The sequence below is a fragment of the Melanostigma gelatinosum genome (assembly GCF_949748355.1).
Source record: "Melanostigma gelatinosum genome assembly, chromosome: 13".
NCBI classification, from domain to species: Eukaryota; Metazoa; Chordata; class Actinopteri; order Perciformes; family Zoarcidae; genus Melanostigma; species Melanostigma gelatinosum.
Genome location: NC_136646.1, coordinates 19,671,193 through 19,697,325, shown reverse-complemented (window position 1 = coordinate 19,697,325; position 26,133 = coordinate 19,671,193). Strand labels below are relative to the sequence as shown.

At 42.7% G+C, this 26,133-nt stretch overlaps 3 protein-coding genes across 3 annotated transcripts; 2 read left to right on the top strand and 1 right to left on the bottom strand.

Annotated features, from left to right (window-relative positions):
* Positions 1-891: 891 nt before the first annotated feature.
* aspdh (aspartate dehydrogenase domain containing) lies at positions 892-3,367 on the top strand (the record flags this gene model as incomplete). Its single annotated transcript, XM_079281768.1, is given in 11 exon segments — positions 892-946; positions 1,051-1,194; positions 1,334-1,336; positions 1,339-1,403; positions 1,406-1,420; positions 1,930-1,975; positions 1,978-2,033; positions 2,035-2,079; positions 2,153-2,376; positions 2,462-2,601; positions 3,291-3,367. Coding segments are annotated over 11 exon segments (831 nt in total). The 3' UTR covers positions 3,329-3,367.
* Positions 3,368-3,520: 153 nt separating this feature from the next.
* Positions 3,521-12,355, bottom strand: gys1 (glycogen synthase 1 (muscle)). Its single transcript, XM_079281767.1, has 16 exons — positions 12,201-12,355; positions 9,853-9,971; positions 9,319-9,500; positions 8,250-8,441; positions 7,833-8,018; positions 7,493-7,637; positions 7,128-7,245; positions 6,867-6,987; positions 6,653-6,759; positions 6,462-6,521; positions 6,026-6,218; positions 5,652-5,778; positions 5,456-5,551; positions 5,189-5,352; positions 5,014-5,094; positions 3,521-4,891 (listed from the first exon to the last, which is right to left on the bottom strand). The coding sequence occupies exons 2-16, from the start codon at positions 9,968-9,970 to the stop codon at positions 4,652-4,654; spliced, it is 2,130 nt and encodes a 709-aa protein (XP_079137893.1). The 5' UTR covers position 9,971; positions 12,201-12,355; the 3' UTR covers positions 3,521-4,651.
* Positions 12,356-15,291: 2,936 nt separating this feature from the next.
* pold1 (polymerase (DNA directed), delta 1, catalytic subunit) lies at positions 15,292-25,924 on the top strand. The gene is made up of 27 exons (XM_079282273.1): positions 15,292-15,408; positions 15,831-16,019; positions 16,442-16,555; positions 16,703-16,843; positions 17,066-17,191; positions 17,411-17,579; positions 18,236-18,350; positions 18,493-18,622; positions 18,741-18,907; positions 19,038-19,142; positions 19,257-19,397; positions 19,541-19,651; positions 19,811-20,002; positions 20,092-20,180; positions 20,292-20,408; positions 20,497-20,610; positions 20,799-20,946; positions 21,908-22,003; positions 22,164-22,301; positions 22,498-22,673; positions 23,898-24,050; positions 24,141-24,243; positions 24,351-24,483; positions 24,902-25,015; positions 25,155-25,207; positions 25,452-25,549; positions 25,654-25,924. The coding sequence occupies exons 2-27, from the start codon at positions 15,833-15,835 to the stop codon at positions 25,739-25,741; spliced, it is 3,318 nt and encodes a 1,105-aa protein (XP_079138399.1). The 5' UTR covers positions 15,292-15,408; positions 15,831-15,832; the 3' UTR covers positions 25,742-25,924.
* Positions 25,925-26,133: the final 209 nt, after the last annotated feature.

Genomic DNA, 26,133 nt, shown 5'->3' with positions numbered 1-26,133 from the left:
TCTCAGTCTGTTGCTATTTCATAGCAATGAACTTTGGACCGATCTTTGCTGTCTGATTGCTCTCTGATAATCAATGTTCTCATGGACAAACATCTCACCTTTGACCTTTTCAGCTATTTATTGCCGACATTAACTCACGAGGAGCAAAGTTGAACTAGTAGAAAACTCGTATGATGAAGGTTGATTTCTAACTTGTGAACTTATGATTATTGTTGGTAATGACAAATTATTGGTTCATTGAAAATCGTTGGTTCATATCTCTAAACCTGGGATGCAACATGAGCAATTCATCTCTGCCACTATGACAAGAGAGATAAATAGTTCACTAATGTATGTCAAGGCTGGCGACTTAAACTGGCACGATTACATTTTCAAAACTATTAAATGCGAAAGCAAAACGACCTGCTGCTGTACAGGATTATTTCCCAACAAATGTAATACATAAATGTTGGGGGTGATAATCTCGAGGAAATAAATGTATTTCACGTTGCGTTGTTCGAGGGTCACTAGATGTCCACACTGCTTCAGATTTCTCCAAAAATGAATTGTTTCAATGCATCTGGATTTGAAGTTGTTTAAAGGGATGGAGGAGCTCAGCATGTAATCCATTCCACATGTTAAAGAACAGACAATGATTAACTATGGCCTCTCTGAGTCAAACTTTGTACTGTGCTTGCCCACAATTCCTGGAGTCGTGGTCCGGTTCTTTGCTTCACGTTGGGAGTAACACAGCTCTGCTGGGGTTTGGCATTATCTGGTGAGGAGAGCAATAAATAATATACTGGTACAGATAGGAAGTGGGTCAAAAGCATACGTGTGTGTGTTGGTTTGTGTGTTCAAGTTGCAGGTGAATGTTCTTTTCCCAGCATGTGTCTTTTCCCAGCACAGGACATGGCAACCAGCTCTTCCTCCCAAAGGATTGGGGTTGTAGGCTACGGACATCTAGGTCTGAACTCTCCCTCTCGTACTGCAGACACACTTTCTGACAGAAAGCCTTTTGAGTCTTTTGTTTCGCTCTATTCCTCACGTGTGGGTGTGTGTGTGCTTCAGGGCAGTACCTGGTGGAGAGGATCCTTAAAGATGGAGCTGCTCTCGGTCTAACACTGGCTTTCGTTTGGAACAGAAATTCTGACAAGCTCAAAGGTTTCGTTCCAGATGAACTTATACTTGGTGACCTATCATCCTTTGCAGACAGTGCAATAACACACATATGTAATATAAAACATATGCATAGCACCAGTATTTGCATCTCATATGATCTCTGTGCTAGACAACATGCATGACAACGTTTTAGAAAACGTTTTTTGTAAAACTGTGTTTTCTTTTTTTACAGGCGATGTGATGTGATTGTAGAGGTGTGCCATCCACAGATAGTGAAAGAATTTGGCTTTCACTTCCTGTCCTCAAGTCTCATTTCATGGTAAGCTTCTCCTCTGTTTGTGCGGGAAAATACGGTTGCTGCAAAACAGACGTATTTCTTTTTTTCTTTCTTGTTTAGCAATTTTATGTAGCGATATATTATCCCGAATAAATCCTTTGCTTCTTATGTTCCTGCTCCTCAACTGTAAGAAGACATAAACAGATATGAGTAAGACAGGTGACAAGGTGTATTAATGTTTATAAGTGAGATTTGTATTGAGATTAACTGGACAATGGTCTTTTCTAAAAAGGATATTTAGTTGTTAGTCTTTTGGGTTTTCTGTATTTTAAGGATTGTCGGTATGTTCGGGCCAACTGTCAACATTTCAACATGGTAGCATTGTTTTCTTTTGTTGTCTCTAACAGATGATAATTTTATTCTTAAAATCGGCACTGCATGTATCCATTACAGAAAATGAGAACACATATAAGCTGACACAAAGTTTCAGCAGTCTGTTAATCACAGAATTATCACATCCTCTTTTGTGCCTTCTTTCCTCCTCCTCTCAGGTGGGCTCTCCTTCTGCCCTCTCTGATCCTGATCTGAACCAGAAGCTGCATCAGGCGCTCAACAGTATGGTAGGACGCTCTACGTCCCCAGTGGTGCATTGTGGGGGAGGCCAGGACATCCAGAGGCTGAATGACAGTGGAGCCTTGAAGGTACAATAACACTGTGGCAGTGCAGGAGCTTGCAAATGGCAAATAAACTATTACGTTGTACTTGACTTTTCAGGCTTTGTTTATAAGAATGTCCAAGCATCCATCCTGCTTCCGGCTGACTGGAGATGTCCTCTCTGATTGGACGGAGGAAGAGGGCAGGCGTGTTTTATTCAGAGGCTCAGTGGCAGAGTTGTGCCCACTTGCTCCTAACAACGTTAACACCATGGCAGCAGCAGCAGTGGCAGCAGGAACACTCGGCTTTACTGGTGTTCAGGGAGAGATCGTGTCCGACACAGCGTGAGTCTTTCTAAAAATCAGATTGAGCGAATGCAGCCTTTCATATCTGTTTAAATCCCACTGTTCATGCCTCTTTATGCCCCAGGTTAAGTGACTATCATGTGGTGGAGGTGGAGGTGACTGGGCCCAGTGGCTTTTCAGTACATACAGTGAGGAGGAATCCAGCCAAACTCGGAGCTGTAACCGGCAGTGCAACATACAACTCCTTCTGGAATAGTTTACTAGGTGAGTCCTGCATGGTCAGATCCTTCACTTAAGTAAAAGAACCCATTCTAAAAAGAATCACAATCGCACCCTGCATTCAAATTCATACCAAAGTAAAAGTACAGAAGTGTTATCGGCAAAGTGTACGGATGTTTATAGTGTCAAAAGTAAAAGTGACATATTAATACTAATGCATCAACTCATCCGAACCATTTTATTGGTAAACTGGTTTACCAATTTATATCCAGTAGGTAGTTTGGTCTCGGCCGGGGTTACCAACCTGGACAACTTGTGACAAAACGGTCACAGAAACATCTGAGGAGTTGTGAGATGATTAATGGGGTTGGCCTCAACGAGACACTTTTTTGCAAAAAGGGATTGATCTTTAACAATGTGATGTATTTACTACAATGACCACTTGCTTTGCTTATGAAATCTTAATTTGAGAGGCAACTTGTATTAACAGCTGTCAGATGAATTAAGTGGAGTCAAAAGAACAGTATTTTAAGGTCCCCCTGTAGTTCAGGGGTCAAACCATTAACTGCAATGTCTCCAGTCAGTTGTGAACAATGATTTAATTAGTGTGTCATAACATCAGTGTTTAGGTCATAACATTTTTTTTTTTTTAAAGATCTGGAGTTTGTTTATGTGCAAATAAGTAAATTGTTGGCAATTCTGCTTTTACACTATATATTATTTTTTTCCTTTAGTTTGCAAAGGTCACGGGGGCCGAGTTTACTTGTGCTGAAGCAGATGAGAACTCTGCATGATTCACGACGACACAGCAAGAAGATCCAGATAAATCAGTGTGGATGGTGTCACTGGATCCTTGTGTCACTGAGAACTTGAAAACCCACAGACCCTTGAATGTGTGTTCCAATAAACTGCATACATGCAAAGAATGAAGAGAAATGTATCATTTGTAAAACACCAAAAGGTATATATATATATATATATTTATATATATTTAAACTTTATTAGTTAATCTGATGCAAGATTGTAACTTACAGTGGGGGGGGGGGGGGGGGGGGGAGTATTCGCCTGGTAAAATCATTTCTCTCGTCCATTGCAGACAAGTTTACAGTCGAGTCATTTGCCTGCCATCTCTCTTACGTTCTTTACCCAAAAACAGTGTTACCATCTCAGTCCCATCTGCCTCATCTCTATTCCCTTCACAATGTTCTACTTGTCGACACAGGCAAACCCAGGACAGATAAAGAGGAGCGCGGGGTTAACTGGTGATTGCCACTGAATGGCTGTGATACTAAGGCTCAAAACAAAAATGAAATCACACACACACACACACACACACTATTCTCATTTTGGGAGTTTCTGATGCCGTTTGTGTTGCTGTGTATGTGTTCTACATTATATTTCCACTCTGAGAAGTTGCGTAGTAAACTAGGCATTTAAAATAAAGAAAAATATGCTACAAGGTGGAGAGTTGTGTTCGAAGCTCTGCATCATCATCACACTTTTAAGCCAAACACAAGTAAAACAGATGCTCTCTGTGTGTACTCGAAGCAAATGACACCATCTTCTTTCTTTTTTTTAAACCAGGAAAATAGCTTTGAATGAGTCCAGGTGACATTCTGGTATAAAGGAGGATTGTGTTCTTTCCCGGCTCTGACCCACGTTTGAAACAAGTATAAAAACTCCTCCAGCTACTCAAACTAATCCTATGTTTCAATGTTTTAGTCCTACAGTATGTTATCCAGTGTTAGTACACGACAAAATCCAGCAATCCCGATTTGTTTTTCATTATTGAGCTTTCTAGCTGCTGCATTTACTCCTCAAAGCAAACCACCGGTTGCACTGCTGGTGTAACTGAAACGATACCAAAACATGTCAAACGGACAGACTTTTTCTGAAGATTCTGAGGTACGAACAGGTCGGGAAGACACCGACAGCGATGTCATTTTTCGCAACAAGCCGATATTAAATTTATCACTCGTATTCACACAACTATAAAGTACATGGATGACTTAAACGATTGCCACAGATAAAGTTTCACTAGTGAGGTTCAGCATGTACTGCATGTATAATTAATATATATATATATATCTCAGTTTTACTCGCTCGTGACACCATCGTCGTTTCCATTGGCCCCCAGGACAACAGAAGGCTTATTTTTGAATGGCAGCGCGTAGGGCTGGCGGATGTTGACCCGGTCCTTTTCCGCCTCCAGATCTTCGTCATAGCGTTCTTCTTCGCCATTGTCCTCAGCCTCGCTGTGGTGGGGGGAAGAGTGGCGGGACAGCGCTGGAGACGGAGGCACAGAAGCTGGTCGAGGGTAACGGAAACCTGTGGTCTGAGGGACAGAAACAAAAGGCATCAGAATCTCAATCAGTGGAGGTGTGTAAGGATTTGTGAAATAACAATAAATAGTGAAAACTTGGCATTTCTGTCATCCAGACACACGTGTTAACTTACCGAGGTGGGCTCATGAAGTTCATACATGTACGTGTCAGGGAAGGCTTTAGCCAGGGCCATATGCCGGGCAGATATATAATACTAGTGCAGAAAACAAGAAAAACAACATTAATCCATGTTTAAGTTGAGCAATGATCACATGAACAAAATATTCGTTTGAGACTTTGAATCTAACCCTGCCGAGGTATCTCCAGTCCAAGAGTTCGCTCAGACGCTCAGTCCGGTTCCTCTGGATGATCCGCTGGCGCCGGCTCTGCTTGCAAAACTGGAACAGGAAGGATGTGAGCTGGTTGCACGACTCGTCGACCCCTCGATACCGGCGGTCCAGGATGTAAATACCTGCAAAAAGAAACATGATGTGAAAGGAAGCATCGGTTATCCCTGCATATCTTTTTAAAAAGACATACTTGGAGTTAAACAGATAAAAGTATGAGAAACGCACCATATGCTGAGGGGTCTGCTATGTGCTCCTCCATGAAACAGCCAAAGCCTGACAGGTTAGTTGAGATTGATGGAATTCCCATGACTGTGCACTCAGCTGACGGTGAAAGAAACAGTAAGGCCGGATTTAATACTTTTGATGTCATACAACAAACCCACACACATAAATACACCTGGTCAGCATGCATGAGTCATACCTGGCGTGTAGCCCCAAGGCTCGTAGTAAGAGGGGAAGACGCCGAGGTGGCAGCCTCTTACAAACTCCTCATAATCCATTGGAAGTAGAGGCGAGGTGGACGAAAGGAACTCAGGATGGAAGATAACCTAAAGGAGGGAGAAGCCATTCAGTAGGAGTATTTACTATCGCAAACAGTACGAGTAGCAAACTGCAACTCTCGGCCACAACATGGCGCATTAAAACGTCACAATGTGGAATGATAATCACTGCAGAAACTTAAATCAGCTACACATTTGATATATTATAGTTAAGTTTAGAATGCCTTTAAATATACAAAAAGGTGAGAAGAAACACTTTTGTGGGCATTTATGGCCTACTGACAGCTGACCTTACCTTGACACGGTCAGCAGAGCTGTTGAAGAGGCCGATACGGCGGACACAGTTAAGGATGGGGTCGCTGCTGTCGTCCAGCATGTTGTGGGTGCAGACTGGAGGCAGGCATGTTCTCTGAGTCGCGAAGATGGCACGCTTCATTATGGTGAAATCCTCTTTGTCCAGCATTTTCGCCACATCTGGCAGTTGCCCACTGATGAAGACAGGTTGTTTTAGACTTGTAAAACGACTACAATAGAATATTTATTAGCATGAATAAACTCAATGGCCACACAAAGTTTACATTTTGTACAGAATCTGAATCTAGGAGATGGATGGATGGATGGATGGATGGATGGATGGAAAATCCTTGATTACATTTACTTTCTTCCTACTTTATATTTGATGGCGTTATAAAACAGGTCATTCCACATTTTACTGAAAGTGGCCAACTTACACGAGAAGCGAATCATAAAGTTTCTTTCCGAAACGTTCCTTCACAGTCTGAGCAGTGTCCCTGTCGGGGGAAAAAAACAAGGAAAGTGGAATTAGACAACTTCAAAACACTTTTGCAAGTGGATGAGTGTAGCAATCTGTCTGTCTGGCCTCATCTCGTTTCATATTGGTTAACATAAGAAGAAACCTCACCAGAGCTGTTTCCTGACTGCTTGGCCCTTCAAGGTCTCCACATTGAAGTTGTTTGTCCGAGCTGGCATGATGAAGAACGCAATGACGGTCACGTCACTGTGATTGACCTGCAACAGTCAGACCATACAGGAATATGGGGTCACATTTTTACACCTAAGATTCACCTTCTCCCACACACACACACCCAAATGTGTGGACACAACTACACACTTACCCTCAGTAGATAGTTGAGTCTGGCTAAAGCTTCTAAGAAGATGTCGGCTCCTTTGTTGGAGAACTCATACCTTCCAGCAATAAACAGGAACAAAGACTTGTCCAGGTTGAAGTCAAGGTGCCTGGTGGTCAAACGCAAACCAAAATAAACACAAAGAGCTGGATGAGTGTCGCGCTTACAATCAGCACATTCTGGTAGAATAGCTTTCACTAGAATAACGGTTTTGACTGAGCTGTGAATGTTGAGTGATGCGTGTCTGACCCGTAGAAGTGTCCCCTGACGAACTCCTGAATCCGATTCTTGCTCTGAGCGTGGAGGTTTTGAAACTCGTGTACTGCTGAGAACTTCTTCACGTTGAGCCCATTGGGAGTGATAATGTCTGTTTGTGATGGGAGAGGTAAAAGGCATTAAATGCAAAACACGGACACAGAGAAACAGTTCGTCAAGTATCTAAATAGCTAGGTAGCTAACTCGGTGAATTCAAAGTTCAATGCATTGAAAGATTCAGTAGGAAAGCAGTGAGAAATACATAATATCCTCGCGCAGTCAAGGCCTGCTGTGTCTGGCCAGTGACAAATGGTGTTAGGAAGTTTCTGTATTTGACACATCAAATCACCTCCACACACCTGGTGACCTCTTGAGCAGGTACTCTGCCTCAATGGCTGTGATCTGTGACACAGTGGTGAAGACATGAGCACAGTGAGCGGCCGCCCGCTCCAAACAGTAGCGGTGGTAAATCTGTCTATCGCCTGCTTCCTTATCCACGTTGAACTGAATGGGACACAAACAGGAGCGGGAGAGTGCGATGAAGTGTACATTTCTTGTTGAATATCTGTCTGATTTTGTATTCATTTCTAATTTACCGACATAAGAATCAACGTCAGCTCGACAGTTAAATGGCCTCTTTCTATTATTTTGTTTTATTACAGTGCTGCGTAATAAAATGTACACAGTGCAGACACGCACCTCAGCAAGTTTGTTATAGAAGTCCACACTTCCAGCACACAGGTATCGTCCCAGCAGTGTGGCATGAGTGGTGAAGATGGTTGCGATGGGCAGCTTTCTATGTCTACACAACACTAAGCCCAGGCCGGCCAACCACTCATGGAAATGGGCCACGATGTGCGGCGGCTCCTCACTCTGGGCCGCAAACTGCAATGTGGGAGAGAACAGCGTTAATATGGAGTACACACATACACACCAATATGAATCAAAACAACTTCTATTTGGGTTTTGACATGCAAAGCATTTACACTTTTCAAGGAACAACAGCCCAATCCGTCTTCTTTCTGCACAGTATTCAAGTTCTCCTTTCGACTAAAACTAATTTAACATTGCATTTTTATTGAAATTCTTGTCACTTTAAGTGATCTTGCTGCTGACCTCGCCCAGGAGCCAGGCAGTCAGGAAGCCAAACAGCACGGCATCGTTGGCCTCACGGTCAAACCACGGCACGCCGATGTCACAAAGGTCCCATAATTCCCTCTTCCAGCTGTCAAGAGACCAGGCGGTAAACGCAACATCAATCAGAACAACATAGGGACTGCCCTCAATAAGCCAGCGTCCAAAGTAGACCTGCAGGGAAATGGAGAAAATTAACTTTAATTCTTCATGCCACACCAACCAAAATAATATAAACCACTCGCAGCTTAGAAAACACATTCACTTTGGTATTAAGAGTTGCCGCCGCTGCTGCAGCAACAACTCCTATGTTGTTGCTTTTTTGCATTCATTTTTTTCTATTTACGTTTATGTAGATAAATGGTTCCGTTTCTAATTAAAAAGTACTTTACTTGCAGGACACTCTGCCTACTAAAACTGGATTTAAAACACAGTCTAACCACACAATCCAAGATTACCTTGATGAAGTTTGTCTGGCTGACACAGAAGTGCAAAACAAAGTCACTTCAAGCTCGAAGTATGACTAAACTGGAATACAGGACCGACACACACACACACACACACACGCACACACGCACACACGCACACACGCACACACGCACACACGCACACACGCACGTCGTGAGCTTACAGGTGGTGTGGTTCAAGGTAAACTAGATAGGCTTCGTTGAAAAGGCTGCACTATCCCTTTAAAAAAAAAGCACCACTTGACCCATATCTCGACTGCACTCCCAGATGACCACACACACACACACACACACACACACACAACCTATTTCTGGAGTATGTTTTTGAGACAGAGAGACACTGATACAACCTCTAACCTTTGAGAGGAAATGTCACCGGGTTTAGAGACGTGGTCAAGGCAGAGTATGAAAGAGGGGATGATCTCTAACTGGGTTTGTAAGTGTAGTTCACATTCACCACACATTTGCAAATCTCCCTCTATAAACCCTCCAACTATTTGGAGTAATAATGACTGTCCTTGAGTGGAACATACAAATTATATGCGTATATGCGTTTACTGTGTGCGTGTGCCGTGTGGTAGTACCTTACACCCACTGGCGTTCATCTTGTCAATGGTTCTCTTCAGCACGGGGTTGGTGGGCTCGATCAGCTCCACCTGAGTGCGTACGTTGCTCTCCACGTAAGGGCCCACCAGGAAATAGTTCTCCCCCCATTCCTCTGCGGTCAGACGGGCTTTGGTCTGGATGACGGTGTAGATGCCTCCAACTTCACACATGCCACACGTACGCACACAAAGTAGAGACAAAGATATAACATGATTCAACCTGAAATATATGGAGCATTATGTTGACAGGTCTCTCTAACAACTAGAATTTATCTGAAGGTTATAACCTGTGCCAATGATCAAGATCAGACATATACATGGAATGTACAAATGTAGTTTTTTCCTGTTTTCATTACGCTGACGCTTTTATCCAAAGCGACTTACAAAGTGCATTCAACATGTATTTTCATTCAGTATTTACATATGGAAACCATTTATTTCCCCAAACTTTAAAAAGTAAATGCAGACACAAATGCACTCAAGCAAGGGCCAAACTCACGCACACACACTTGCCTTTGTTGGCGACCTCCCACGCAATTTCAAAAAGAACAGCGTCCTCTAAATCAAACTCCTCATCCCACTCCTCCAGTCCCGACAGGGACGTGATGGAGAGGCTGCGAGCCAGCGGCATGCTGGGGAAACATAGAACACACTCGGCTGAGAAGGGAGCACCTTCCAACTGTGTACACACCATACATGTCACACTTTACCAATAAGTATTGTGATGTGCGAGTAATTCACACATAGAACAAGGCTTTTACATCAAAACCTGTTCTTTGTTTTTAGTTCTTTCCAAAGACATTTAGCAGCTTATATTTATATCTTAAAACACTAACTTTGGGATACAAAAACATGTTTACATTTGCAATGACACTCTGACTTTAAACAAATTGCTTGGCATTAAAGAAACTAACGGATTACATTTTTTGGACATCGCAACATTTTGCAAGTATGTCATCAACGGAACCCACATCCCATTTCACAAAACGATTACATTCTAGCTCTGTGGTGTGAACACAGCCAGTCTCAATTATTTTACCATTATAACAATCCTCTCCGGTGAGATGATTGAATTTATACTAAAAGATTTGATTTCTTCAAAATACTGTTTCAAACATTTTAATTTCCTGGTGACCTAATAAGCCTAACCTGTGGCTGTTATTATAGGAAACCCTGTGCAAACACACAACACTGAAGTTGTACATTGACTGATCGATCTCTACGTCAACGTGTGTATGTTTGTGAGCGATTGTGCGTCAACAGTATTTGCTCGGTCTATAATCTGAGATGGTCAAAGGGCTTCTTCCTACTACTGCTTTTAACAACATAAAACACACATCTGTAGTCATGCGTATCACATCCATCTCTACACAAAAATGACCAGTTTGCTCTGTGAAATTTGTATCTTAACCAAATTAATACAGCAGATATGCACTAGAACGACCGTAACTGCATCCTACTGTAGCAAAATAAGTTTAATTATCCAGCTTCCTATTAGTGCTAGAGACAGGTGGAGGATTCCTGCTGACCGAGTGTAAGATGCACTGAATATGCAACTTTGTGTTATGTTCCTGCTTGCAGAACTGGTGCAACTTGCTGAACAATTGAGGGAGTGTCATGGGAAAGGAGGCAGGAAGGCGCAGACAAGGGCACGGATCACTTGTTGATATGCTACGATGGAATGTTGAGATTGTGTTAAGTCATGTGGGAAACTACAGAAACTAACCAGGGCAAACACTGGGTTACACACGGACTTCCACCTGTACGACCATCCTGTCCACAACTTTGTGTTTTACACTGCTGACCAGAAATGCAATCTAAGTATAGGCCCTACTACCGACGAGCTGATCTCAACTTATTAAGTGATTGTGATGAGCTGATAGCAGTGGACCAAAGGGAGTTTGGTGTAAAACAGTCCGTCACTGTCCAAGCCTGATAAAGGCCCAGATAAACCAGAACACTGATATGATTAGAAAGTGCTGTTCAAACTGATAAAAACAATCTTCTAAAATAAACTTTTACCTCAGGTATCCCCCAGACATGTTTAAGAACAATAGAGTAAAAATACTTTGAAGTATTATTTGTCAGATGTTTTTTTTCCCCCACAAAATAAGTTCAATTATTAAAAATCCTTTGAATTACATCTACTTATTCTCCCATGTTGAACTACATTACCTAGAATCTATGAACATGCAAATATTGTTATATATTTATTCTGAAGAGATATTTAAGGGCAGTAAAAACAAGCCAAACTCATTTTTGAGAGGAGTTTTATAGTTCGGTGTGATATAGGTAGAGAAACACACAATCATCCTGTTAAAGAGAGTAAATACCACAGTGGTGAAGTGAAATTGCTGCTCATTTCTTTGGGCCCCCCTGGGATCCCCTGGAGCTCTCAATTGAGGGGTTCCCGCACCTGTTTGGTACACCACTTTATGGATGCTATATAATTAATAATTAACTACAGACACTCACGTGGACATGCAGTAACAATTTGCACCATCTTGCCCTTTACACTGTCATACCCTTTACTAACATTTTGGTTTGATCGGCGCACTGGGCCTACAGGTCTGGCAGAGGACAAGACCCAAATGAGGCAATGGAGGACGCACTGCACGTCAGCTTCGGACAGCGACTGCTCGTCCAAAGATTACAGGCGACAACAGAACCATTAAACCAACAGCAGACCTCCTGGCTCAATATGCATGCTGGTGTATGTATGGTCTACGTGACATCAAGCACCTATTGCTGCTGCCGACACGCGCAAAGGACACAGCGTCCCGATGCGTGTCCCCGGCTGATGAGGAAGTATTACAATATGATCATTTTGGAGAAAAAAAAAGAGGCAGATTTCTACTCACCCTTCGATTTTGTCCCTACTTCACGAAGATCAGCAACACATTGGCAGCTGTCGCGGTCAATCCAGCAACAATGTAACCATCTGAGAGTGAGGAAAAGGGGGCGGGTTTTCTAATGACAGAGATTCACATTGGTCTGGTGCGCGTGCTGTCAGATGAGGGCCTGGGCTCGGGTGCAGGAAGAAGGTTGGGTTGGTGAATGCGGAGACCCTGCTACCACATTATTCATGAGCTTCATTCCTACTGGTCTCCGCTTTATCTCCGCCCCTACACGCAAAGTGACGGGAATTGGGCGTTTGCCTCGGCTGAAGGACGCGATTGGCTGAGCGGAAGTTAAAGGGTGTTGCAGTGGTTGGTCAATTATCTTTTCATCCATACAAAAGAGGGGAGTCATAGGAAACCAGGTAACTTTATCTTTTTTTTCCAATGAGTAGGGAGAGAGTTATTTATAATGTATTGTAAGGGTGAGAGCATAGTTTTGAGAACACAACGTGACCAGTGACATTAAAATCCAACCCCTCTACAAATCTCTGTGATGTCCGACTGACCCTTTCCACTGGCGGCCATCTGTCTAACCCCCCACAACCTTCTATCCCTAAATAGCCTGAACACATGGTATGTATTGATACATTTGCTGAACCTCTTGTTCAGAAAAGATAAAATCATCCTTTATTAGTCCCACAGCGGGGACATTTACAGGATAACGGCAGCATAGTGGATCGTGCAAACGGACAAACAAGGGACGTAGAAAAACAAGATCAAAACAAGTATAATAAATTGAAAAGGTATACAGTAAAGGTATAATAAATAAGTAAAACATTTATAAAAACAACAATAACAACAATATTATATAGTCCAACTGAATGGTTAACATTGCACAGTGGATTGAATGGATTATTTATATTGCACAGTACATTGGATTTATATTGCACATGAATGAATGAGGAATAATGAGGAATTGTCAGCTTTTGGTATGTGTGGTGTATTGGGAGCAGTGGTTGTGCAGTCTGACAGCAGCAGGAAGGAAGGACCTGCGGTATCTCTCCTCCACTGAAGGAGCTGCACAGTGCTGTTAGAGTGTCCTGCATGGGGTGGAAGGTGTTGTCCATCAGGGATGATAAGCCATCATTCTCCTCTCTCCCACCACTTCCACTTCCGGAACTGTTGAGGTCCTTGAGGTGCAATGTCTTTGGCACCGGTACCACGCAGAATGTTTTCCACAGTTGTGGCACTCTCTCCAGCTTCAGGCTCAGGTTGAAGATGTGCTCCACTACAAAGTTGGTCTGCGCAGGACTTGAGAAGCCTTGAGCTGATGCCATCCAAACCCGCGGCCTTTCTCGCATTGATCTTTCTCTGTTCTTTCCTCATCTTCTTTATTGTGAGGAACAATTTACGGGCTGGGGGCTGTGTGCTGGAGGTTGTTGGTGGGGTGGGGGGGGGGGGGGGCATTGAACAAGAAGAGCAGTGTATGTGGAGGGTGGAGGGGAGCTGAGTGTTGTGGGAAAGGGTGGGGGAAGGGCAATATACAGGGGGCGCAGAGAAAGGGGGTTGCTGCAGCAGAGTGGACTGGATAGGGGGAAGGGAAATGATCAATTCTGTTGAAGACTAAGTTCAGATTATTCACCCTTTGGTCCCCCACAGGCTGAGCGTTGGGTTCCTAGTGGCCAGACATGGTCACAAGGAACAATGATCCTCCATTTTCCTCTTATCTGTTTTGTCTTTCCTGATCCACCTCCTCAGCTCCCTCTGCACAGTCTTCAGCTCCCCCTTGTTACCTGACCTAAATATGCAGCTATTGCGATAACAAGCAAGAATTTCCTTGGTAGGTAAGAGTAATTATCGGAGACTCCTGATTTCAGCAAAGATCTGCACGGCTGAGGTGTCATGAGCATGGCACTACCCTCCTGCCAGCTTCAGAGATGTTGACTTGTGACCTCTGACTGTGTCACCATCTGTGTCTGGAGGGCGTGAAGGAAAGCCCCAGCATCTTTCATATGCACACAAGGGTCCTGTGTTTTTATTTATAAAGCCCAGCTTACTATTTTTGGGGGATTTACCATTTTTAGTTGAGTTTAAAGTAAATAACCATGACACTAAATCGTTGGCTACAAAAGACTGATTTCTTAATCTGTGATAAAACACCTGAAAATACAGTGAAAAATTCATAGAGTACAAAGTCATGGCATCTTGTTTTATCTGACCAAAGACAAAGATATAGCCTGCCTTCATATCTGTGAAAAACAAAACACTGTTGCCTTCCCTATACACTGCATTATCATTCAAATCTAAACCCATATAATAATGATTATTACTTCACAAATAATTTATATAAGACGGCAAGAGAAACGCTGAGCACATTAGAAGTACAGGGGATTATAATGATCACACTAGCAATAATAAAACATCATAAGGAAGTTATGAAGGCAGACTCTTCTAATATAGTGTATGACCTATAACATAAATTGTTTGTTAAGCAATTGCCTCTTTATTTTTAGTGTATACGTCCATGCTTTAAATACAATACAAAATATGAAAAAAACGGCGTTTAGGTTGTGTAAATTGTTATTATTTGATGAAGTAGATAGATAGATACTTTATTAATCCTGCAAGGGTAAATTTGTTCGCTACAGCAGCATTATGGTACAGGTAAGCAATCAAAGTAACAGAGTAAATAAAAAAAAATATGAAGTATAAAAAAATGCACAATATATACAAGGAAATTATTAATAATAAACTAACTAAACAGTAGTGCAAATATTTAACCAAACAAACAACAAACAACAGTGTAGCAGTGTTATATGAATGATTTGGCCAGAGGTCATTTATTGTACAGTCTATTGCAATCTTTACACAAATTAAATCAAATTCAAAGATTTTCCCCAAATCTGCCGTTCTCCCTCCCTCACTGCTGCTGTTGTTGCGTCATTTCCCGGGAAACACACGGTCTTCCGCATCTACTGGGTAAAGACGGGCCGCGTTCAACTTCCTCGTCGTTACCGCTGAGTCTCCGCCTTGTCAGTGACGTCATTGTCCCTTCCTTGACTGTTGGGTCGAGTAACATGGGAAATTTTCCGCGCTTTCGTGGGTGAAAGTTCACAAATTGAAAGAAGAGTGGCGGGAGCTGTTGTCAAGAAGTAACTTCGACAGGTATTTACAGCGGCGTTAGAAACACACCAGCCGTTGATCCTCCGGTGTCTGGACAAGTTTCACGGTGAGATTAACTAGTACCGTGTTTTGGTAAGATCAGCTTTGGCGCGAGACTGCGCTGTGTTTACACTGCGCTTGCTAGCTTGCTGTTTTAGTTTGTTACAAAATAAAACACTCCCTGAAAATAACTCCACATGAACGTTACCACTGCAATACCGAGGTTATCGTGTCTGACAGCTAACGTTAACGTATATGTTCAATATGAAATAACCGCTTTAACACGTGCATCAGTTATCAACAGTGCACCTATCTGAAACTGACTATTTGTATTGTGTGAAGTGAGGAAGGTACAGCAACATGGCTGCTAGTGGGCTACATTATGCATCCAGTTCATTAAATAGTGACTGCTCAACTGAGTTAAGAATTGTATTTCTTATTCTCTGCATCTTCTCTAACATGCTTTCTGCCCCCAATGTTTTCTTAAAGGCATGGACCATAAAAGACGCAATGGTGGGCCCTATAAGGGGGCTGCGTCCCAGGCCAAACGGGGCAAAACAACTGGTGAATGGGAAGACAGTCCTTCGACGTTTGAAGAGGAATTGTCCATGTTTGATGAAGCCGAGATGGAGAGAGAGGAGATGGAGGGGCAGGCAGGCCATGACGTTATTCCCGTAGGTGAGTATTGCACAGAAAAGCACACAGCAAGAGATCATTGAGTTATGTTGATGACATGCAGACCTGTTTAAAACTGTTTAACTGTTGACAGATGTCCCTTCTATACGTCACATACTGATGCATGTGGTTTTCTTTAACAAGCACAGCTACAGGGTATTTTTTTGCACAACCTTGCTACCTGTAGAATAATTATCATATTTATTTTACAGTGTGATTTTTCCTCATTTCAGGTAATTAAGTAGTGTGGCTGGTAGCTCTAACATTGTAGCTCAACATGCATTGTGAATAATACAAGTGTGTGTTTAAAGTAATTCACAACTATGGAAGTAGTTAAATGTCCTTTCAGGAAAAACCCCTTACTGTGTTCGTCCAATTTCTGACAATACTGTTTTTATGTCTGTCTCACCACCTTGTTTCCTCAGGTGACCTCTTCTCAGCAAACCTTAACCCTCGTTGGCGGCGGCCTCAAGCCCCGTCACTGGACCCATCGTCGGATACGTTGGTGTTTCAGCAGCTTGATCTTGACTATTATTTAGGTAATTATCAAAGATAGCTTATAATCATCTTTGCTACTTTTGTTGTCTTGATGTAGATTAGTGTAGAATATGTCCACCGGCTCAAATGCTGTTGCTGTAGGTGAGAAGAAACGGTATGCAAGTTGTTTCCACTTTTGTGTTTTGCAGGTGCAACGGTGGCTGGCATGCCTGGTCAGGTACAAGAAAAAGTTCCAATCATTCGGATGTTTGGGGTGACAGACAGTGGCCACAGTGTGTGTTGCCACATCCACGGCTTTAACCCATACTTCTATGTTCAGGCACCAAGTGGTGAGTACTGTCATTATTTTGTTAATACATACAGTATGTGAATATGAACACTCTGTATTTGTATGACACATATCCTCAGTACAATAGCTTACTATTAAAAAGTCTCTCCGTAGAACACCGTTCTGTCACCTTTCAGAATGATGTCTGCTTTTGGAGGCTAAAATGATTAAGTCTGAATCATCTTGCAATGTTTCTCTTTGTCTGCTTCCTTTTTGTGAAAAGGTTTCACATCTGATTACCTGGGTGATTTTAAAAGAGAGCTGAACTCTGCTGTCCTGAAGGACATGCGATCCAATAAGGACAACATCGCTGTCACAGTGTTGGCTGTAGACATCACCCGCAAAGAGAGTGAGTACAACTGCTGTTCAACTGCTAATGTGCATTTCTTATTCACTGAATATAGTTTGTGTAAATTAATTCACTCACAATGATGTTCTTTGAACCAAGAAGGCTGATCCTGGTTTCAAAACATTTGATAATGAATGTACTTGCAATGTGTTAAAGTTAAGTTATAATGCTTTCATCATCATTCTTGGAGTTAAAGTTCTTATTTTCCGTTTTTTGCAGACATGTATGGTTACCATGGGAAACGTAGTCTGGATTTTTTGCGGATAACCATGGCGATGCCTCGTCTCATCGCCCCGGCAAAGAGACTGCTGGAGCAGGGCTTCAAGTTCGGACCGTTCCCCATCCAGGGCTACCAATCCTATGAGGCCAACATAGACTTTGAGATAAGGTGTGTGTGTGTGTGTGTGTGTGTGTGCTGTTTACAAATGGTAAAGGTGATATGGAAGCACTAATCTTGATTTCTACAATTTTTCTTTTGGGAATGGACAATTTTCATGCAATGCAGACAGGTTTTCTATTGTCATGGAATTTGATTTGATCATTTGAACATTGCTTGTGTGCTCATAACTCACACAATGAGCACAGAAGAAGGAAAAAGCAACAGTTAAGAGACGATCATCATCAAGTCACCTGCATAAGACTGCAAACGTGCCACACTGACAACTTTCTGGCTTCTTGCCTGTGCAGAACGCGAGCTTAGTGCAACCTGTGGTGCATGTAAAATAACCAGAGAAAACATGGAAATGTGTTCATATGTCCATTTAGTTATAAGCTGTATGTACCTCAGAATATACTTGTATCAAGATTTCGTTTATATATTCTCAAGTTAAAAATGATGTTGGCACTGTCAGCCATATTCTCATACCAGTGGGTTATAATATACATGTTTAAATGCAAGCATTCCATTGAAATTGATCAAATTTTAGACTTAAACGTTACGTCTGGGGAACTTGCTGCAGCTAAAGATTCTCACAGAACAACTGATGAGTAAAAGCGACACTAAAGCTGCATTTTTCATCTTAATGAGCCTCTCTGTGTTGTCAGGTTTATGGTGGACTGTGATGTGGTGGGATGCTGCTGGATTGAACTTCCCAAAAGCAAGTACAGAGTGCGTGAAGAGAAGAGCACGGAGGGCACAAATTCTCGGTACCCAGGCAAGGTAGGTCTGGTTCACACTTGGCTGTGACTCTACTTTGCTCAGCAGTTCACTTCCCTCTGAGTGCCTTCATATAAATATTGTTTAGTCAGACTTTTACTAATGGCGCTCATGCACGGTGTCCCACTGTTTCTTGTCCTTTCAGGAGTCCTTGTGTCAGCATGAGGTGGATGTGGGATGGACAGATTTGATAAGTCACCCTGCAGAGGGAGACTGGCAGAGGATTGCACCACTCAGGGTGCTCAGCTTTGATATTGAGTGTGCAGGAAGAAAAGGTGGGTTCCTTTCTTTCTCTTTGTCATTCTCATACATATTATTACCCCGTACTTTTTGTCGTACTTGATGAAAAGCAAATGCAGAGTTTGACTCTGGTGTCAACTCTTTTCTTTCCAGGAATCTTCCCAGAAGCAGACAAAGACCCTGTGATTCAGATAGCGTCGATGGTGCAGCGGCAGGGCGAGGCGGAGCCCTTCATTCGCACCGTGTTCACGCTCCAGGCCTGTGCCAGCATTGTGGGCTCGCAGATATTTTGCTTTACACAGGAGAAACAGCTACTGCAGGTATACACACTGGCTTCAGTAAGGCACTGAAACAGACGAGTATTCTGACATGTTTTCCTCCTTTCTCTTTTCTAATTTTTGTTCATCATCTATCGCATCATTGAGGTTCTGTTTACGTTTCTGTGAGCAGAGCTGGGCGGAGTTTTTGAGGACTGTGGACCCAGACATCATCACTGGATACAACATTCAAAACTTTGACTTTCCCTACTTGCTCAACAGGGCAGCTGCTTTAAAGGTTAGATGGAGCCTCATTTCTCTACTCCTTCCATGCAATGCCAAGGCCTAAAAATACCAGATTAGGAGTAATGTTTCTGCTTCCCCCCTTTTTTTTATGCTCTTTTCTGTTCAGGTACATCTCTTTCCCTACCTTGGCCGAGTGCGAGGCATTAAGTCAGTCTTGCGAGACCTAAACTTCCAGAGCAAGCAGATGGGCCGCAGAGAGAACAAGATCATTAACATGGAGGGCCGGGTTCAGTTTGATCTACTGCAGGTCCGCTTCATCTGCAGCAACAGCAATCATATCTTTACCAATATATAAAGTTACTACGCAGTTAGTGTGTCTTGCACTGCTTGGGTAAGAACTTGTTTTTTAGAAAAGGACTGCACACGGTCTGATTGGTGTGTTTCTCTCAGGTTCTCCTCAGGGACTATAAACTGCGTTCGTACACACTGAACGCTGTGAGTTTCCACTTCCTGCAAGAACAGAAAGAGGATGTGCAGCACTCCATCATCACTGATCTGCAGGTAAAGCCCAAACTAGTAACCTTGTTGTATCTGGATAAGAGCAGATGTATGGATCATCTTTCTCTTAGGACATCACGCATCTAAAAAAATGATGTACGCTTAACAAACGGACCCTAGAGTTGTTGCTGCTTTTTCGACATCTGTTTTCCTCCGTCACAGAATGGGAATGAACAGACTCGTCGACGGTTGGCCGTCTACTGCCTCAAAGACGCCTACCTCCCGCTGCGCTTGCTGCAGAAGCTGATGTGTGTGATTAACTACATGGAGATGGCCAGAGTGACCGGTGTGCCTCTCACCTACCTGCTCTCAAGAGGACAGCAGATCAAAGTCGTCTCTCAGCTTCTGCGACAGGTAACAAAGGTGAACAGATGGGACTGATGCTTGTGCATGTGTACAGGTTTAAGGGTGTAAACTGTAAGTGTCTGTGTGTACATGTTAAGGCCATGAAACAGGACCTCGTCATGCCTGTTGTAAAGATGGAAGGAGGAGAAGACTACACTGGAGCAACTGTCATTGAGCCAGAGAAAGGGTATGTACATCCGTTTGTGAGTGTATGACTCCTCTCTACTCTTGGTGTTGATGGTTTGGTTGGTGCAATCTTCTTATATACCTTTCCATCGCCACCTTCTACTCCGTTTAGGTATTACAGCATACCTATTGCCACCCTGGATTTCTCCTCCTTGTATCCGTCCATCATGATGGCTCACAATCTGTGCTACACCACCCTGCTGCAGAAGGGCTCACCGGAGAGACAGAGGTGAGCGGTCTCTTTATGTAGTCCGCCAGGAATTAGCTTTTGTTTTCAACACAGTGAGCTAATATCAGAAGCTGTTGTGTGTGTTCAGCCTCTCACCAGAGGACTTCATCAAGACTCCGACTGGCGATACGTTTGTGAAGAGCTCTGTAAGGAAAGGACTTCTACCCGAGATCCTGGAGAACCTGCTTTCTGCCAGGAAGAGGTTTGAATTACTCGAATGCATCACAAAATCAAACTGACCTGGTAACTTGTTATCCCCACGATTCACAACAAGTGTTTCATGTTTTTCCTCTTGTTGTGATAATGTTCAGTTCACTCTGGAAAAATATAAAATTGGTGTGCCAGTCGGAAGTGTCTTCCTTCTCAGCTTATCCCAATGTGGGTCCACAGGGCCAAAACGGAGCTCAAGAAGGAGACTGACCCGTTCAAGAGGCAGGTGCTGGACGGCCGACAGCTGGCCCTCAAAATCAGCGCAAACTCCGTCTATGGCTTCACTGGTGCTCAGGTGGGCAAGCTGCCCTGCTTAGAGATCTCACAGGTGAGCACTTGACTCTGAGTCCGACTGAATTAAAATGTTTCCTCTGGAAAAGCATGCATATCTACTCTGTAAATCACTGTGTTATCCTTTGAGGGAAAATGTATATTTGATATTTCTTTGTTTTCGTTATGGCGGCCTGTTGTTTGACATTAATTCTACGTGATACCTTTAGGTATAGGTTTACGTATATGAATACCATATTTCGATGCAGCCAGTCAACATCAGTGGTCTATTGTAGGCAAAGCAGACAGTCACACCGAGTCAAACGGCATCCGGCTGCACAACACAAGAGCCACAGACGCTGAACAACAACAAAGCAGATAAGCTCTCCTGCTCGCCTCATTCTTATCCAAGCAACAAACATGAACACGTGTCCTTCATGCGAGCTTGTTGAATGAGCGACTACACAAACAAACATTCACAAGGGAAAAGAGCGCCGCTATCATACTCTGCTGCAGCACGTAAAACCGCATGTAAACCAACCTGCAAATGTCACTTTGGTCTGGTCACTTGCTGGTAGGTCGTTACTCTGAAATACCACTGACGACAAGCTGTCTCTTAACATATCTGATGTTTACAATACACTGTTTTTCATTCATGCTAAGTACTGTTGTCCCCGGTTGACTTGCTGTCACTCTTCCCTCTGTTTTGCACAGATGTGAAGTCAGAGAACAGATGATGAACAGAGATGTAGAGCAGAGATTAGAGTTTAGATAGAAACCACAGAGCAGGTGTGAAAAAGAGACCCACTGTTAGTGTAAAGATGAACCACAGCAGGTTTTGTGGAAGGATGATTTACTTACAGGTAGCTGAGAAGATGACTGCTGCATTCTTCATGAGCAGTGTTGGGATAAAACATTGAAAGTTACGCCTGTAATGTGTCTGACGTTCCTCCATGAAAGCTTATTCCAACACTGCAGATAATTCAATGCTGAACTTCTTTCCTTCTTTTCTCGTCTAGAGCGTCACAGGTTTTGGAAGACAGATGATTGAACAAACCAAACAACTGGTAGAGTCCAAGTACACCATTGCCAATGGTTACCAAGGTGATGCCAAGGTGAGGAATACATGCGTCAGTTCTGACCCAAACTCTTCTTCTTTTATGAAATACTGTTCATGGAGTTTTGAGCAGACTGTAGGACCAACTATCTGATGTTTTCGATGGACCTGCTTTGTGTCCGTGTTTACATTTTGTTTTTGTTTATTATCCTTCAAAGGTTATTTATGGGGACACAGATTCCGTGATGGTTAAGCTTGGAGTTGCCACAGTGAGGGAGGCCATGGATATTGGCACGGAGGCAGCAGAGTGGATATCGACCCATTTCACACCGCCCATCAAGCTGGAGTTTGAGAAGGTACCGTTTCCGTCGACATGATTCATCAAAGCACTTGTTGGGGTCATTTCATGATCTGTGGAAGTTGTTGATTGAGCACTTCTGGCCCGAGTGCATCTTTGAGAATCAGAAACTGTTTGAAAATGTAAGAGATAGGATTTGGGAGAGATGGAGCATCCTCTCAGCTAACGAGAGCGTATCGTTGTCACTTCCACAGGTGTACTACCCTTACCTGCTGATCAACAAGAAGCGTTACGCAGGCCTCTATTTCTCCAGCAGTGCAGACACGCATGAGAAGATGGACTGTAAAGGCATAGAAACTGTCCGCAGAGACAATTGCCCTCTGGTGGCTAACCTTATCAACACCTGTCTGCAGAGAATCCTCATAGACAGGTACACACACACACACACACACACACACACACTGTACATAATGCATTGTCAGTTCATTTTGTTAGAAGTTCAATAGTAGCTTCATACATTTTCATGTTTTTTTTTAAATATAATTTGAGCATACTTAATAAAAATCCATTATTAATCGTGTGATGTAAAATTGTAACGGGAGATTTTTTAACTTTTCAAACTTCATGATTCTGTAACTATTTCATTTTATATCCAAAAATATCTAAACTTCTCTTCAGATGCTGAATCTTAACCACACGTTGCAATGTATCCCCATACAACAGTTTGTATGACATCTTACACAATGATTCTTACACAATGATTGTTTAGCAACGATCAGTGCGCCGGCACACTCCTCTGCAATGTTTACGCAACAAAACTACTTTTTTAGTATTTTGAAATTATGGCAATTTGGGTTTAAATAACTGGCATTACTTTATTAAGGAAGTTAAGTGACAAGTAAGTCAACGTTGGTCGATGCTGGTTCCACCAGGACATGAATAGCGGTCTTCTGGGTAAAAGTTCAGTGTTTTTCTGGGTTCTCATGATCAAGACATTCATGGAGAAATGATCAAATTTGAAAAACTGTTCTCCAGGCCTGAAATGGTTTTAAATTAAGAGAATAAGTGTTTAATTTATTCTTTAAAATATTTTCATACATAAGGTTACGCAAAATACGTTCCTTGTATTACTAGTTTATGATCGTGTGGGTCTAGGTCTGTGAGGACCTTATTGTTTGGAGGCGAGTGTGGGACTGGTGTCGCTTGGTTCTCGCCGCCGTCCTGCTCATTCATGATTCAACCAAACCTGGTAGCATTTGCCCCCATTCCATATTCCGTGCTACAGTTTGTTACAATGCCTGTTTTAGGGCGTAGCACACTGGATTCAGCTCATTATGGTGCCCTATAATCACTATATATTATGGAAATAGGGTAAAATATTATGGAAAAGTTTGGTAAAAATGTGTGGAAACCCTGCTTTTTACATCCACCCTGACCTGCCCACACTGACGTCATCGCTCTTTATACTACGTCGCCTGTCCTGGCTCACGATTATGTGAAATACGTACTGTAAGAATTGATTGCATGGGTTATATATGAATTATAGTGCATTACGCTTCGTAGATAATGCTACGAACGTTGTGAGAGAACAGCCTGCACAATGAGCCGTTCATTTGTTATGAAAATAATCACAGCTGATGGTATGTCTCGTCAGGGATCCCCAGGGTGCTGTGGTTCATGCTAAAGAAGTGATCTCGGACCTGCTGTGCAACCGCATCGACATTAGTCAGCTCGTCATCACCAAGGAGCTAACGCGCACTGCCCAGGAGTACGCTGCCAAACAGGCGCACGTGGAGCTGGCTGAGAGGTCTGCTCATCTCAAATAGTACTCCACGGTTGAATGTGTGTGTGTGTGTGTGGTATGGGGTAACTGACCATTAATACGGATGTTTTACAGGATGAGGAAAAGAGATGCTGGCAGCGCCCCAAACCTGGGAGACCGAGTTCCATACGTCATCATTAAGGCTGCAAAGGGAGTCGCAGCATACATGAAGTCAGAGGTGTGAAGTGTTCTCCTTCGTTGTCTAAATAACTTGATATCATTTGTGCATTGTACGGCAATGTTTAATCTCCATGATAATCGTGATTCCTCCGCATGTCATTCAAGGACCCGATCTTTGTGCTGGAGAACAACATTCCCATCGACACACAATACTACCTGGAGCAGCAGCTGTCCAAGCCCCTGCTGAGAATATTTGAGCCCATCCTGGGAGAGAGCAAGGCAGAGAACGTCCTGCTCAGTAAGTCTTCAAACACACACGCATTATAGTCTTCGTAAAAACTAGTCCGACATTTTTACAATTAAGGCAATTAGCGGACAATTCTTTTCCTCAATTACTTATTTGCATTTTAATGAAATTATCTGAATATTTGGATTTTTTTACTTTTAGATACGACTTTTTGTGTTGGTCATTATTCCTGACATTTTAAAGTGTAACTTTAAATCATTTTACAGTTTTATAATCTGTAGATTGATCATGTGCAGACATCGAATGGGTGATGTATAACCTTGCCAGCTGCACAGTTTTCATAAAGAAAACTAGTTTCATGAAATACTCGTGTCCCAAAATAAGTAATCTAGATCTGCTCGGTAAATAAATGCCACTCGGCATGAATTATCTTTCCAAGTTTTAAAAGCAATACTCTGGTGTCTTTCAGAGGGCGACCACACGCGCTGTAAGACTGTGTTGACCTCGAAGATCGGGGGCCTCATGGCCTTTGCTCAAAAGAGGAGCACCTGTATCGGCTGCAAAGCCGTGCTCAAGACGGATGGTGTGTGATCCGAGTTTTAAGATATTTCTTTGTTTTCCTCTTTTATCCTTAGGTGAGGCTTTATTGAAGCTTGTTTTTTGGGTGGGAGCGATGATAAAGAACTTTATATGTGTAACTTCTAACGTGTGTGTCATTGCAGCGGCTGTGTGCGATTTCTGTAAGAGGAAGGAGTCTGAACTGTATCAAAAAGAGGTAGGAAAGATGACTTTATACTGTAATATGTTGATTTTCTTCACTATTATTAAAATACAGTCCCAGCTCTGACTATATTAGACGATGTAATGTCTTGTGTTTTTTATCAATGGTTGTCTGTTGGTAATCATCATAATGCCCTCTGGTGGCTCCTCAGACCTCAGGGAATTCATTAAATATAATATACTGAAGTAGATTAAGCAGATCGCCTATTTGTTCCTAACATGACGCTTTTTCATTGCAGATCTTTCACCTGAGCACTCTGGAGGAGCGCTTCTCTCGCTTGTGGACTCAGTGTCAGCGTTGTCAGGGCTCCCTACACGAGGATGTGCTCTGTACCAGGTACATGTACATCACATGCATATATTTACTGTAACTGTGTGTGTGTTAACTGCAGTATTATGCCAGAGTACACACTAACACTGTGCCTCCTGACTCCTCTACAGTCGGGATTGTCCCATCTTTTACATGAGGAAGAAGGTTCAGAAAGACTTGGATGACCAGAGCATTCTGGTGAATCGTTTTGGATGGTGAGAGGCGCACGCGCTCATTCCTTACGTGCCTCATTTCAGATGACCAAGGACTCGTATTGTCTCGCTGTATTTTTCTTCTGTGTCTTTTGGTGCTTGTAAAAATGCTTGTATATCACAATATTTCGATGTTTTCTAATATGAATGTAATGACGTTATGTAGGTCTCTTTTTGTAAAATAAAATCAAAAAGCAATCTATCCCTTTTCGGTTGTCGTGTATGATCATTAGAATCACTGCAAAAATTGACAGGATAAAGAACCACAGTGCTGTTGAACACACCAGACAGTAAATGTACATGTGACATGTACTGTATGCAAGAGGTCTAAGGTGTATAGTAACCAGTGGTGTATAGTAAGGCAAGGCAAGTTTATTTGTATAGCACATTTCAACAAGG